At 36.0% G+C, this 13,537-nt stretch overlaps 1 protein-coding gene across 1 annotated transcript; it reads right to left on the bottom strand.

Annotated features, from left to right (window-relative positions):
* Window positions 1-6,729: 6,729 nt before the first annotated feature.
* Window positions 6,730-11,172, bottom strand: LOC120075262 (probable LRR receptor-like serine/threonine-protein kinase At1g34110). The gene is made up of 2 exons (XM_039028479.1): window positions 7,658-11,172; window positions 6,730-7,266 (listed from the first exon to the last, which is right to left on the bottom strand). The coding sequence occupies exons 1-2, from the start codon at window positions 10,524-10,526 to the stop codon at window positions 6,884-6,886; spliced, it is 3,252 nt and encodes a 1,083-aa protein (XP_038884407.1). The 5' UTR covers window positions 10,527-11,172; the 3' UTR covers window positions 6,730-6,883.
* Window positions 11,173-13,537: the final 2,365 nt, after the last annotated feature.

Here is a 13,537-nt window from a genome sequence, read left to right as displayed (position 1 = left end):
GTAGATTGGCGGAATCTAACAATGACATTTGTTCATGAGAGTCGAAAGATTACTCTGCAAGGGGATCCAAGTCTGACGAAGGCAAGAATCAGTCTGAAATGTATGGTGAAAACATGGGAGACTGAAGATCAAGGATTCCCGGTCGAATGTAGAATGATAAGTAAAGGTGAGTCTACGGCAGAGCATGGGGGAAGCGAGGAAGCCGATTCAATACTCGAATCTCTATCAGTCTTGTTAAACCAGTTTCAGGACATATTTGAATGGCCAGTGGAGTTGCCCCCTTGTCGGAGTATAAAGCATCACATCCACTTGAAGGAAGGAATCAGTCCAATAAATGTTCGTCCATACAGATATGCATATCATCAGAAGGCTGAGATGGAGAAATTGGTCGAAGAAATGTTGGATTCGGGCATTATTAGACCAAGCACCAGTCCCTACTCTAGAGTCCTGTTCTACTGGTTAGAAAAAAAGATGGAGGATGGAGATTTTGTGTGGATTATCGTGTTCTCAACACTGCCACCATTCAAGATAAATTTTCAATTCCTGTGGTGGAAGAACTTTTTGATGAGTTAAATGGAGCTGCTCTCTTCTCTAAGCTGGGTTTGAAGTCAGGCTATCATCAAATAAAGAAGAATGCGTGGGATGTTAAAAGACGGCCTTCCGGATACATGAAGGGCATTATGAATTTCTGGTAATGCCTTTCGGTTTAACTAATGCGACTTCCATCTTTCAAGCACTAATGAATAATATATTCAAGCCTTATTTACGCCATTTTGTGTTAGTATTCTTTGATGATATACTTGTGTATAGTGGAAATCTAGAAGAGCATTTGCAACATTTAGAAGTGGTATTATCGGTATTAAGGGAACATGGACTCTATGCTAATAAGAAGAAGTGTTAGTTTGCAAAAGACAAAGTGGAATATTTGGGGCATATCATTTCAAACAAGGGGTGGAGGTCAATTCGGAGAAGGTACGGGCAGTGTTGGAGTGGTCGGTGCCTAAGACAATGAAGGAGGTGCGGGGGTTCTTAGGATTGTCTGGCTATTACCAGAGGTTAGTACAAAACTATGGCAGTATAGCGGCTGCTTTGACACAAATTTTGAAAGGAGAGACTTTTCAGTGGACAGAGGATGCTCATTACGCTTTTGAGAAGCTCAAAACTGCCATGATGACATTACCAGTGTTGGCGTTACCTGATTTCAGCATACTCTTTGAGGTAGAGACCAATGCTTCGGGGTATGGCATAGGCGCGGTACTAGTGCAACAGAGACGTTTGATCGCTTTTATAGCCATATCTGTCTTTGAGAGACCGTGCGAAGTCGGTATATGAAAGGGAATTGTTAGTCGTTGTCATTGCCGTGCAGAGATGGTGTCCTTATTTATTAGGAAGACGATTTGTCATCAAAACAGATCAGAAAGCATTGAAATTTTTACTTGAGCAGAGGACGATACAACTGTAACATCAGAAATGGGTAGCTAAATTGCTTGGTTATGGTTTTGAAGTAATCTATCGTCGGGGATTGGAGAATGGTGTCGCAGATGCACTATCCAAAGTGGAGATGGACGCTCATTTGGCTCAGCGATCGGCCCCTACGTTAATTGATATGGTTGTAATTCAGAAGGAAGTAGAGCAAGATGACCGGTTACAAAGAATTAAAGGTCGAGTACTGAGGAAAGAGGGTAGAGTACAAGATTTTCTCTCCATCAAGGCGTGCTGAAGTATAAAGTGAGGTTAGTACTTTCCTGTACCTCGTCTTTGATACCTACAATCTTGCATACGTATCATGACTTTGTGTTTGGTGGCCACTCGGGATTCCTGAGGACATATAAGAGAATATCCAGAGAGCTGTATTGGGAAGGAATGAAAAGAGTCGTTAAGAAGTATGTGGAAGAGTGTATGGTTTGCTAGAAAAATAAATCGATGGCCTTGTCACCAGCAGGGTTATTAATGCCATTCCCTATTCCTAATGTTGTATGGGCTGACATATCGATGGATTTCATTGAAGGATTATCTAAGGCCAAGGGGTATGATGTGATTTTAGTGGTAGTCGATAGATTGAGCAAGTATGCTCATTTCTTGCCTTTAAAACACCCTCTGAATGTTGGCATTGTAGCAGATGTATTTTGCAGAGAAATGGTAAAGCTGCACGGGGTACCGAAGTCAATTGTCTCGGATCGAGACAAGGTGTTTGTGAGCCACTTCTGGCAGGAGTTGTTCCGACTGTCGGGTACCAAGCTCCATCGCAGCACAACATATCATCCTCGGTCGGATGGTCAGATAGAGGTGGTCAACCGCAGCGTGGAAATGTACTTGAGGTGCTTCTGTGGGGAGCGTCCTAAAGAATGGATTAACTGGTTGCATTGGGCGGAATACTGGTATAACACTACGTATAATGCTTCCACTGGCTTTTCTCCTTTTCAGATTGTGTATGGACGTCAACCTCTAGTGTTGATTTACTATGGGGATGATTGCACTACGAATGCGACTTTGGACCAACAAATGCGAGACAGGGATGTAGCACTGCGAGTACTTAAGGAACACATTCTTCTTCACGTTGCTGAGTTTTTTCTTTTTCCTCTTCCTTTCTCCCTCCCTTTTATTCTTTCGCTGCGTCTTCTTCTTCTTCGACTTCTCCTCTGTGCATCTTCTTCTTTGGCATGACAAGTTCATACGAGTAGCTTTGACGCGACCAACTCCGGTGAACAAGAGTGAGAGCGAGAGAGGAGCGATTTTGTGAGTGAAGAAAGGAATAGTGAAACTGGCGAGAGTGAGACCGATGTGAGCAAGACGGGCAAGAGGGGGGAAGAAGGCAATTCATTGTGGTGAAATTTTGAGCTTGACTTTACTATCCCTATCTTCATGGATTCTTTCACCTCTTCTAGATTGCATAAAATTATTTCTTCTTTGTCCTCTCATGTTTCCTCTTCCTCCAACTTGTCTTTCTTGTTCAACTAAATTAATCACTCCCTCATCTTCTTGTAAGGTTGTTATTTTCTTTGTTGTTGTACCCTCCTTTCTAGCCTATCTTCCCTCATTGTTTCTATCATGCCTTGAATGGCTTGAAGAATAGCCATATTAGTATCTTGTATTTGTGGTACTTCTTCACCCTGTGACATTTTAAAGTTAGTAATAAAAGGACCTTACTACACTTCTCACCAATTTCACTCACAGAAACTCATGTTTATCACTCAAGGGTAGACTTTTGGTACTAGATCAAAGATGTATGGGTTGGCTTAAATTTTTGATGCAATCTCACTAAAAGTTTGATGAAACACAAGTCAAAATGATACTCTCACATACTAAGACTAAAGTAACCCAAACTTAGGATCAACAACTCAAAAATAAATATGGATTTTTTTTTTGTTCAAACTAATTACAAGAACTTTCATGTGCCTTGGCTCTTTGATTTTTTTTTTTTTTGCTATTTTTTTTGTTACCGAATTTTTTTCTTTTTTGTTTTGTTATTTATTTTTTTTATGATCCAAGAGTAGATTTGAAGAAGATTTCAACAAGTTGTAGTATGTCTTGTATTACAATATGTAAGTAATTGCTTTGGAGGAAAAGAAAATTGAAATGAAAATAAATTGAAATAAAGTAAAGATTCAACACCTCTAGAGTCGGCCAAGAACGATGACCAAATACTCTGATACCAAATGTTAAGCGCCTGCGATGTTTGTTGGATGCAAAGCTAGATATCCTTTTAGGATCCTTGCAAACACTCACAAAGAAAGCTAGCTTGGATCTAACTTAGAACCTATGATGGTCATTCTTAGATCCTAAGACAACTCACTCCAAAATTAGCTCGATCAAGACAAACCAATGAATTGATTTAAACATCAAATCTAAAGCAAGATTTGAAAGAAAAGACAACACCAAAGGGTTGAATAAGCACAAGCTTTTTAATATCGATAATATGAGTTTTCAAGAGCATTACAAGCCATTTTATAGGTCAAATGGTCGTGGATAGACCAAGAAACTCAAAAGTCATTTAAATACAATTAATTGCAAATTGTAGAAAATAACATACATGAATTTGAAACTTAATTGCATACTGAATTATAAGTCAAAATGCAAAATTAAAAATGTAGAAAGTCTTCAAATTGTCTTAAATATCTCATCTAGAAGGTGGCAAGCTTAATTCTCACGTTTGACAGAATTTGACATCATGTTTTCCCATGTATTGCACACTTAACAACATTTTCTTCACAAAATTTGCACACTTTTTTTGACCACCGTATCATCTTCCAAACTGTAGGACTTTTCATGTGTCATCTTCATGTCATTCTCTTTTGGACTCATTGAACTAAGATAATACAAAAATTTGGTTTCAAAATTATTTGTCGATTCTTGTGAATTTGTTAGCTTTCGAAGATGTAGTGTGAATGCCTCTTGAATCTTCTTTGTCTTGCTTCTTGTAATTGGTCCGTTGGATACATGCAATGGTTCAATGGTTGAATTCACATCACATTGTTCTATGGATGTTCGCAAAAGGATCATCAGCGAGAGGGAGAGCAAGAGCGAGATTCTTTTTCCCGTGTGCACAAGTATATTTTGGTAATTTCATTCGAATTTGACGTTGACAAAGGGTCATTTGGTATTTTTTTTCCTTTAAAAAACTGGGTCATTTGACATTTTTGACCCAATTTTTGGGTCATTTATAAAAATTTCCCAAAATTCTAATATGTTTTTTTTAACTCTGAACTTTTTATTTGTGATTTCAATCAATTTTGATCATCTAACTTCTATCATGTTCTTTGGATCACAAAATTTTTGTTTGGTTTCTGTAATCGCGATGCAATTTTAATACATAATTAATCCTTTTTTTTTTTGTTTATTATTAAAATGAATCGAATTCTTTCAAATATTTATATGTATCCTTTGAATTACTTAACTATATCCTCTAAATTTTCATTTCGCACCGGAAATTACTCTAGGAGAAGTTCGAACCGGTTTAGTTCGAATATTGTTTGGTCTTGATTTTATATGAGTTATGTCGGTTCTCAAAAGAGTAAATATATCCATTAGTTATACCCTTTCTTACCCTAAATTTAGACTCATATTTTATTCGTACACAATCGACATAGGTCTTTCCGACATATGTTGCAATGTCTTCAATACCGTGCTTCATTCGTGTAAATTGTAAGATAATATAACATCGTTTAAACATGAATTAAATTTAGAATTCAATAAAAAGATTAAACTTGATATTTTGATGATGGATGGGCTGAAATGGAAAATGAAGAAGTTGAGGAATCAAAAGTTTAAAGGAATAAAATGAATGTGTAAGTTGACCAAAAAGCATGAAACAGAACATGAATGATGGGGTTTGAATGTTTTTTTTTTTTTTTTTTTGACTTGGTTGCTGAATATCAGGTTATGGCTTGTGAAGAGGTGACAAGATTTGTCTCCTAAGACATGTGCCCTCCACTGTCTCTATGCTTTTTCACTGCAAGACAATGGCCTATCTTTACTTACACTACATATGTTGGGAAATTTGGAAGAACAAATGCCAAGGTGCTGCTCACATTCTGACTCAATTTCAACTTTGCAAATTGGGGTTTGATGATAATAATAATTTTTAAAAAAAAATTAATTAAAGTAGCATTTTGGTATGGGGTTTTGGAAGGGAGTTTATTCTATTTTAGTTTTTGTTGCAAGGTTTAAAAGGTTGATTTCAAAAAAAAAAAAAAAAAAAAATATCGAGGTCTTAATTTTATGAAAATATCGATGAAATGTTGATGTTGATAAATATTTCTAAAAAAATTATATAAAACAAAAGAGTCAAAAAAAAAAATTAAATTAATAATAAGTCTATTATTTATACTATATCTATTTTAGTGATATTTTATTGCTTATATACTATGTATCATGCGTTTTTATATGATATAATGGAAATATCATCGATTTCGAATCTATGAAAAAAATGAAAATATCGACATGTCGATGAAAATTTAATACTGGTGTATTATTATATATTTTTTTAATAAATCTTAAAAATTAGTTTCTAAATTTAGTTTGGGATGATTTTTTCAAAAGAAAAAAAAAAGGTCTCACCTTTTTCTCTATAAATATTGTTGAATGGATATTATTGTTGATATTTTGCAGAGTTTGATAAAAAGAATAATAATAATAACAACTTCTTACCAACAACCAGAACCAGTTTCGAGATTTACTAAAAGCATAGTTTTTTTTTTTAATATGTGAAAATTCAACTAAAATAAAACATATCAAAATATAAGATCAAGATGGGTTCGAAAAATTGACAGAAACAACCTCCCATTTTTATAAAACTTGTTACAATAGTTTTTCTCTCCATTTCGCACGAGATCGACATCAAAATTTACGTAAGAAAATAACTTTTTTTAATAAATTTAATTTTTGATTGTTTTGAGCTTTCTTGGTGAAATCTTGAATAGTACTAACACCGAGAAGGTCCAAAACAATCAAGTTAGAAAAATTTAAATTTTTTTTTAACTAATTCTAGTGATCAATCTCATCTGAGATGGACAAAGAAAAATTAATGAATTTTCAAAATGCATGCTAGTTTTCAGGCGTCATTTCTTACAATTTTTCATAGAATTTTAACCTATAACTTGTGAAAAGTTGTTTAACAAGGACAAACTTTTGCCATTGACCTAAAGATTATTTTCAAATATGGTAAGAATTTTGAAAATGGCGGAATGCAATGCAGGGGAAGTAAGTTGCAAAAATGAATTGATTTTTAGCTAACTGAAGTGTAGGGTTCAGAATTATGAAATCTCTTCCATGAAACAAAAACTGTACAAAATTGCAAAGTTCAATCTGATGCTACAAAGATCTCCATCTCAATCATTTCCCTTGTTCCTTATCCCAATTTTCTTGTGGAAAAGAAAGAATTATTTCAACTTAAATTTGAGGACTGCTTTATTAGAGGTTGGGAGGTTTTTCCCCATTCTTCTGGAGGACTCTTCACCTCCATCAATAATGCTACCACTTCCTTCATTGTTGGCCTTTCTGCTGGAGAAGAGTTCACACAAAACATTGCTATTCCAAGTGTTTGAAGCATTTCTTGCACCATCTGATCTGGTAAACCCTGGAGCTTTGCATCGAGTATCGTCACGGCGGGTTCGAAGCTTGCCATCTTCTTCTTCACCCACTCAACAATGTGAAGGCCATCTCCAACTTGTGTCTCAATTGCACTACGACCACTTAGTATCTCTAGTAAAACAACTCCATAGCTATAGACATCACTCTTCTCGGTTATGTTCATGGCATATCCGTATTCTGCATTGAGTTTGAGAAATTTTAGAAACAAATTCATAAAAGATGATCAGACTCATTATATATGAAATTCTGACAGATGCAGAGATAAATCTTCAATTATTTATGATGTAAAAATATTGTAATGTTGAAAGGCTTGATAAAATATGTTCACATGTTGAAGACTATCGAGTTGTTAATATGAAGGGGGGGAAAATCCAAGGAAAGATCACATTTTGCAGTTTATATAAGAGATCACATTTGGCAGATTATATAAACATAGAGCGTGACTGTTAATATCTTTGAGTTCTTAGTATGAGGGGAGGAAATTCTAAGGAAAGATCACATTTTGCATATTATTTATACATAGAATCTTTATGAATTTGTGAAATGAAAAGTTGGGAAGGAAATCTACCTGGGGCGATATAACCGTATGACCCGGCTACTCTTGAAATTGCATGGTGATAATTTGGAGTGTTCATCAACTTTGCCAGGCCAAAATCTGCTAGATAAGCTTCAAACTTCGAGTCTAGAAGTATGTTATTGCACTTGACATCTCTATGAAGAATTGCAGGCACACAATCATGATGAAGATAAGCCAGACCCTGTGCCGTCCCAACCGCAATCTTATACCTTGTCTCCCAGTCCAGATTTCTGTTTCCTTGCAAGAGTTGTTGCAGATTACCATTTGAAATGTAGTTGTAGAGAAGTAGTTTGACACTTCTATTGGAACAATAACCTATGAGCTTCACAATGTTACGATGTCGAATATGCCCGAGAATTTGAATTTCTGCCGCACACGAGTCAACTGCTTCTTCGTCTTGCTTTGTTTTCCATAGTTTCTTCACAGCAACTAATTCACCATTGGGCATATCTGCTTTGTAAACAACCCCAGAACAACCTTTTCCAATTATATTTTCATCTTTCATGGATTCCAAGATGTTATCTATGGTAAAGTTGAGCTTCTGAAACGGGATGAAGGTCCATGGATAAGAGAAATCCTCAGCAGCCGATGAAGAGGACAATGTCCCAGAATGTTTCTCTTCCATGTACTTACGATTTCGTGTAACTAGCATCCACAAAGCAAAAAGTATAATGATGACTGCAGCAAGAATGATGGAGATTAAAGCAGCAGCTTTTGCAGACTTCAACCCGTTTCTATGCATTGAACTTGAGGAACAAGTAAACCCATCAAGTGATTCACAAAGATTCAGGTTTTGATAATATGCATCTTCTGATAGGGTTCTAAAAAATGGTGTTACAGGCATGGGACCTGAGAAATTGTTGTAAGAGATATTAAGGGACGTGAGACTAGGCAAGAGACCCAACAGTTTAATATTTCCATAAAGCATGTTGTGGGAAAGATCAAGTGATTGTAACTGTGTCAAACTGGACATTGTCTCAGGAATTTCTCCACTTATCCCATTTGAGCTCAAGTCCAGACTGATAGACAAACTCTTCATGTAACCAATTTCTGGAGGTATCTTGCCAGAGAGACTGTTGCAACTCAAATCAAGTAGAGTTAGTTTCTCCAGGTTCTTAATAGACTTTGGGATTGACCCTGTCAGTAGATTATTATTGAGAATAAGCTTATTTAAATAACTGAAGTTTCCAAAACTCTGAGGAATTTCACCAGTGAAGCTGTTACGACTGAGATCAAGCTGCTCCAAGTTCACCAATTCTCCAAGCTGGGGAGGAATTTCCCCAGTTATATAATTATTATGCACATCAAGTAGCTCAAGAACTGTAATATTAGCAATCTCAGACGGAAGACCACCCGAAAAATGATTCATATACAAGTCAAGAAAGACAAGATTTTGCAACTGGCCTACCTCCTTTGGAATCTGGCCTGAAAGCTGGTTTTCCCCAAGCCTCAACCTCACCAATGATTGACAATTTGCAACACTTCGAGGCAACCCACCAGATAAAGAATTTCCAAGGAGCAATAGCTTGCTCAACTTCTTCAAGCTGAAAATTTCTTCTGGGATAATCCCAGTGAGCTTGTTTCTTGAAAGATCAAGGGCATACAACTCAGTGCAATTGCCAAAGGAAGATGGTACGGTTCCTGATACAGAATTGCCCCATAAGAAAAAACTTTGCAGGGATTTCAAATTGCCAAGTTGTGATGGAATTACACCTGATAATTGGTTATTATCAAGCTGAAGAGCAGTTAAGCTTGTGCAGTTGCCCAACTGCCAAGGTATCGAACCTGAGATTGAATTGTCAGATATATGAAACTGTTCGAGAACGACTAACTTCCCCAAATCACTTGGGATTTCACCAGAAAGATCATTCTCTGAAGCATCAAAAACAACAAGAGCTGAACAATTCGAAATTTCGGATGGTATCGCCCCTGATAGAGCATTACCCCATAGAAACAAACTAGTAAGCTTCTGCAACCTACCAAGCTGAGGAGGAATATTACCCGTGAGCTTGTTCATGTGTAAATACAAATCCCTTAGCTCAGAACAAAGTCCCAACTCAGGAGGTATAGAACCAGACATCTCAGTATCATAGAGTGACAAAGTTTGGAGGTTGATTAGGTTCCCAAATGTAGACGGTATAGCCCCAGATAAGGCAGTAGCCGCTGCCCCAAATGTAGTGAGATTAGTAAGCAACCCTATTTGTGGGGGAATATCTCCAGAAAGATATGGATTCCCTCCTATTCGAAACTCTTGGAGGGACAGCAAAGAACCAAACTGCGACGGTATGGAGCCATTAAACTGATTGTCTTGGAGGCAAAGACTTTGCAGAGAAGTCAGGTTAGCAAGCTGAGGAGGAATCTTACCAGACAGTCTATTGGAATTAAGGAAAAGGAATTGAAGTGAAGAGAGAGAACCAAGCTGAGAAGGAATAGGGCCATAGAGATTGTTGGAAGAAAGGTCCAACAAGCGAAGATGGGTAAGTAGGCCAAAAGAAGAAGGGATTGGACCAGAGACATTAGTGGATGATAGATTAAGAAGTTGCAGAGAAGAGAGAGAAGACAACTCAGGAGGCAAAAACGAGAGGTTTAGGAATGTTTTAGGGAGAGATAGTGAAATGACTCTGTTCTGAGGAGAACAAGTGATTCCTTCCCAAGCACAAGGGTTTTGACTAGATGGATTCCAAGAAGCAAGAACAGAAGAAGACGATGTTACAGGACCAGTAGCAGCAATGAGGGAAAGAAGCACTTCTCCATCAGGAGATAGAGAAACGACTAATGAACCACCCATTATTAAGCTTAAACACATAGCTATAACATACAATAGCCATCGTTCAACAAATAGATGGATTACCCCTTCCATCAGAGCTCTGAAAAATAGCTTGACCTTGAAATTGAAAACAAATAACGTTAAGAAATGTAGCTTCTCTGAAGTTAGTCCCAGTGGTTGCTTTGCTTCAATGGCGGATAAAAGATATTTACCCACCACCTTCAGAGACAAAATGCATGTGAAAAAAATCTCAATGGTGGAGGAAAATGGAAACGGAAACTTAAACCGGACTCAATACAGCATGTGAACGGAAAGAATATAAATATATATAATCCAAAAGCAACCCCACACCGGAAAAAACTGCCTCAAATCAATCAAAAGCAATTAATGATCACCATCAAATGCTCTGTAGCTTGTAGACTGTAACTCACCATGGAAACAACCTCCCTCCACCGGAATGAGAGATATCGCCGGCGGTGGCCGCTTCAGTGCCGGAATCGTAACAGAGCCAGTGTTATCGGAGCAAAGTCGAGAGGCTAACTAACTCCGAGGAGGTTGAAGGTCGTCGATAATGGAAGCCATGGCATGTGGATGAAAGTTGAGGGTAATTTGTGAAGCTTTGTGGAAGTGCTTCAATGGCTGCTTGGCTGAAGCTTCGGTGTAAGGGAAATAAAATGTGAGAGAGAAAGAAGATGGGGAGTGGGGGGGCAGTGTGCATGTTATATTATCGAGACTTGGAATTGGAAACTGCCTTTTTATTTCATGTTTTTTAAATTTAAAAATATGACGATGACTTTATTTTGGTGCAGTCGTTAGCTGATTTGGGCTTTACATTTTTTTTTTCTTAAAAAATAATTATTATTATTAATTTTTATTGGTTCTTCACCTCCACATTTAAATTTAGGAAATTTTTCTCTTTGGAAAAAAATTTCAAACTATTTAAAAAATAGAAAAAAGAAACACGTTTATCAATGATCATTTTTTTCAATTTCTATCGTTGATAAGACTTCTGTTAGTGACAGACTTCTTCCAATTTTTATCACTTAGACTTCTATCAATCTCTATCAAATAAAATTAAAATTTTGATATTTTATATAAATAATTTTTATTATTTTTCTATTTTTCAAAATCCTCTTTAATTTAACTAGCTTTGCCATTTCTTTAATAAATGTGTATTTTGTCAAGGATGTTTTTGTCTTCTTTTAAGAAATTATTCTATAAAGCCCTCACGACGTAGCTTCAGTTAGAGGTAAAATATCCCAAATTTATATTGTGTAGTTTATTGGTAATTTAGTAAAATTTTAAATGTTGAAGCCTTAATTCTATGAAAATGTCAAAAGAAATATTGGTGTCGATGGATATTTCTAAAAAAAAGAAAAAGAAAGGTATCGATGGATATTTTAAAAAATTATAAAAACAAAAAAATTAAATCAATTATTTAAAATAATAAATACATATTTTAGGATCTTTTTTACCAGTTAAAATGGATGTTATTTATATTTTATTCGAATTAGTGATATTTTGTTTTTTTTTTCTTTTATGTTTTATGGATTATACATATTACACTAAATTTTTGTATATAGGTTTTAAATATGCCAATGGATTTTAAAGAGTTTCAATTCTACAATTTAACTTTGAAAATTGTTTCAAAAAATGTTTTTGGATAATTTTCTTTTTTAAATTTTCCCATTGAATATGAATGCATACGATTCTATTTACAACAATATTCACTTAAATTATTGGTGTTGCCACTACTATGTAGAAAAAGAATATGAATAATTTTAATGACGTCCTTTAAAATTAAGTAAATTGTAACAACGATCTTAATCTTTACGTATGATTGTAAATAATATCACATATTAGTTTCCACGTCAACTTTCATATATATAAAACGATTTCAAAGTTTAATAGTAAATATTAAACTTTTTCAAAATCTATGGGCAGAATTGAAACTCACTCCAGTATAATATAACTTACTTATGAAATCTATTTCAACATTTAACCTGACTTGTTGTGTACGAGATGACTCTGCATCCTCACCGCTTTGCTACCTTAATATCAAGGAAGTCCACCGGTTCTATTGAATCTGTTTCTAGAAGGGCTTCTAGGTGGAATTGCCATAACATGGGTGTTCTTCTTAGCAAGAATTACAGCAGTTGGATAATGGCTAGGCCAAATTCTTCTTTTGATGATCCATTCAACCCCCATATAAACGAGAATCGTTGCCCCTCTCTTGGAGTTCTTGCTTCCTTTCTATCACTACTCAAATTTTGAACTTATGCTTTATAACAGGACGGGAAAATAGCCAAATTCCGAATTGCTCAGGTCAATGAGGACTCACTCTCGACTCTCTCGGCTATTGCTTTCTTTATTCCCGAAAAGTGGCTCTCGAGCAAACCAACCCTCCTCCAAGAAGAATTGTGTTATGCCAAAGCTTCTCTCCCTATCGATCAAGCACCAACAAGTATTCTAGAAAGAACAATTTGGTTTCATGTAGCTACTATAGCTCCTCTCGCCTTTATTCCACTGACTGATACATGTACCGAATGCTCATTCGGGAAGTGTCATTGGCCTTCGACTTCTGGCTTTTGGACTACCCCACCCTAACCTATCTAAATTAAGAGCACCGCTCCAGGCTGAACTTCGAGCTTTCCTTCAAGCAATCTGCTAAGATCACTCGTCGGTTAATCTATTTATCCGTAGTTTTTTTTTTAAAAAAATTACAAAGAGACTAAGGGGCTTCCTTCCTGATTTTTCTAAGACGCCCTTTACGAGAAATGTCACATCGTGTGGGGAATCAACACTCGAGCAATCAATATATTGTTACCCTCATGCATACATAACTACGAGCTACCGTTTCACATCACTAAATGCCATATTATTTTATTTCGCGAGCTTCACAACATTCTTAAACATCGGGTATGTGGAGGTAGTATGATTTTTTTTTCTATTTTTTCCTATTTATGCATACATGCTCATTTTGCTTGATTTTAATTTAAATTATCAACTTAAGCATGGCTTCCAAAGTAAGTTTAGTTTAGTGTTGATTAACATTTACTCCCTCTTTTGAAGTAAGAGGTTTATTCTTCATCCTTACAATTGTC

Source organism: Benincasa hispida, chromosome 4, assembly GCF_009727055.1.
Source record: "Benincasa hispida cultivar B227 chromosome 4, ASM972705v1, whole genome shotgun sequence".
Classification (NCBI taxonomy): Eukaryota; Viridiplantae; Streptophyta; class Magnoliopsida; order Cucurbitales; family Cucurbitaceae; genus Benincasa; species Benincasa hispida.
The sequence above is the reverse complement of the archived record's forward strand: the minus strand, read 5'-3'. Positions and strand labels throughout refer to the sequence as shown.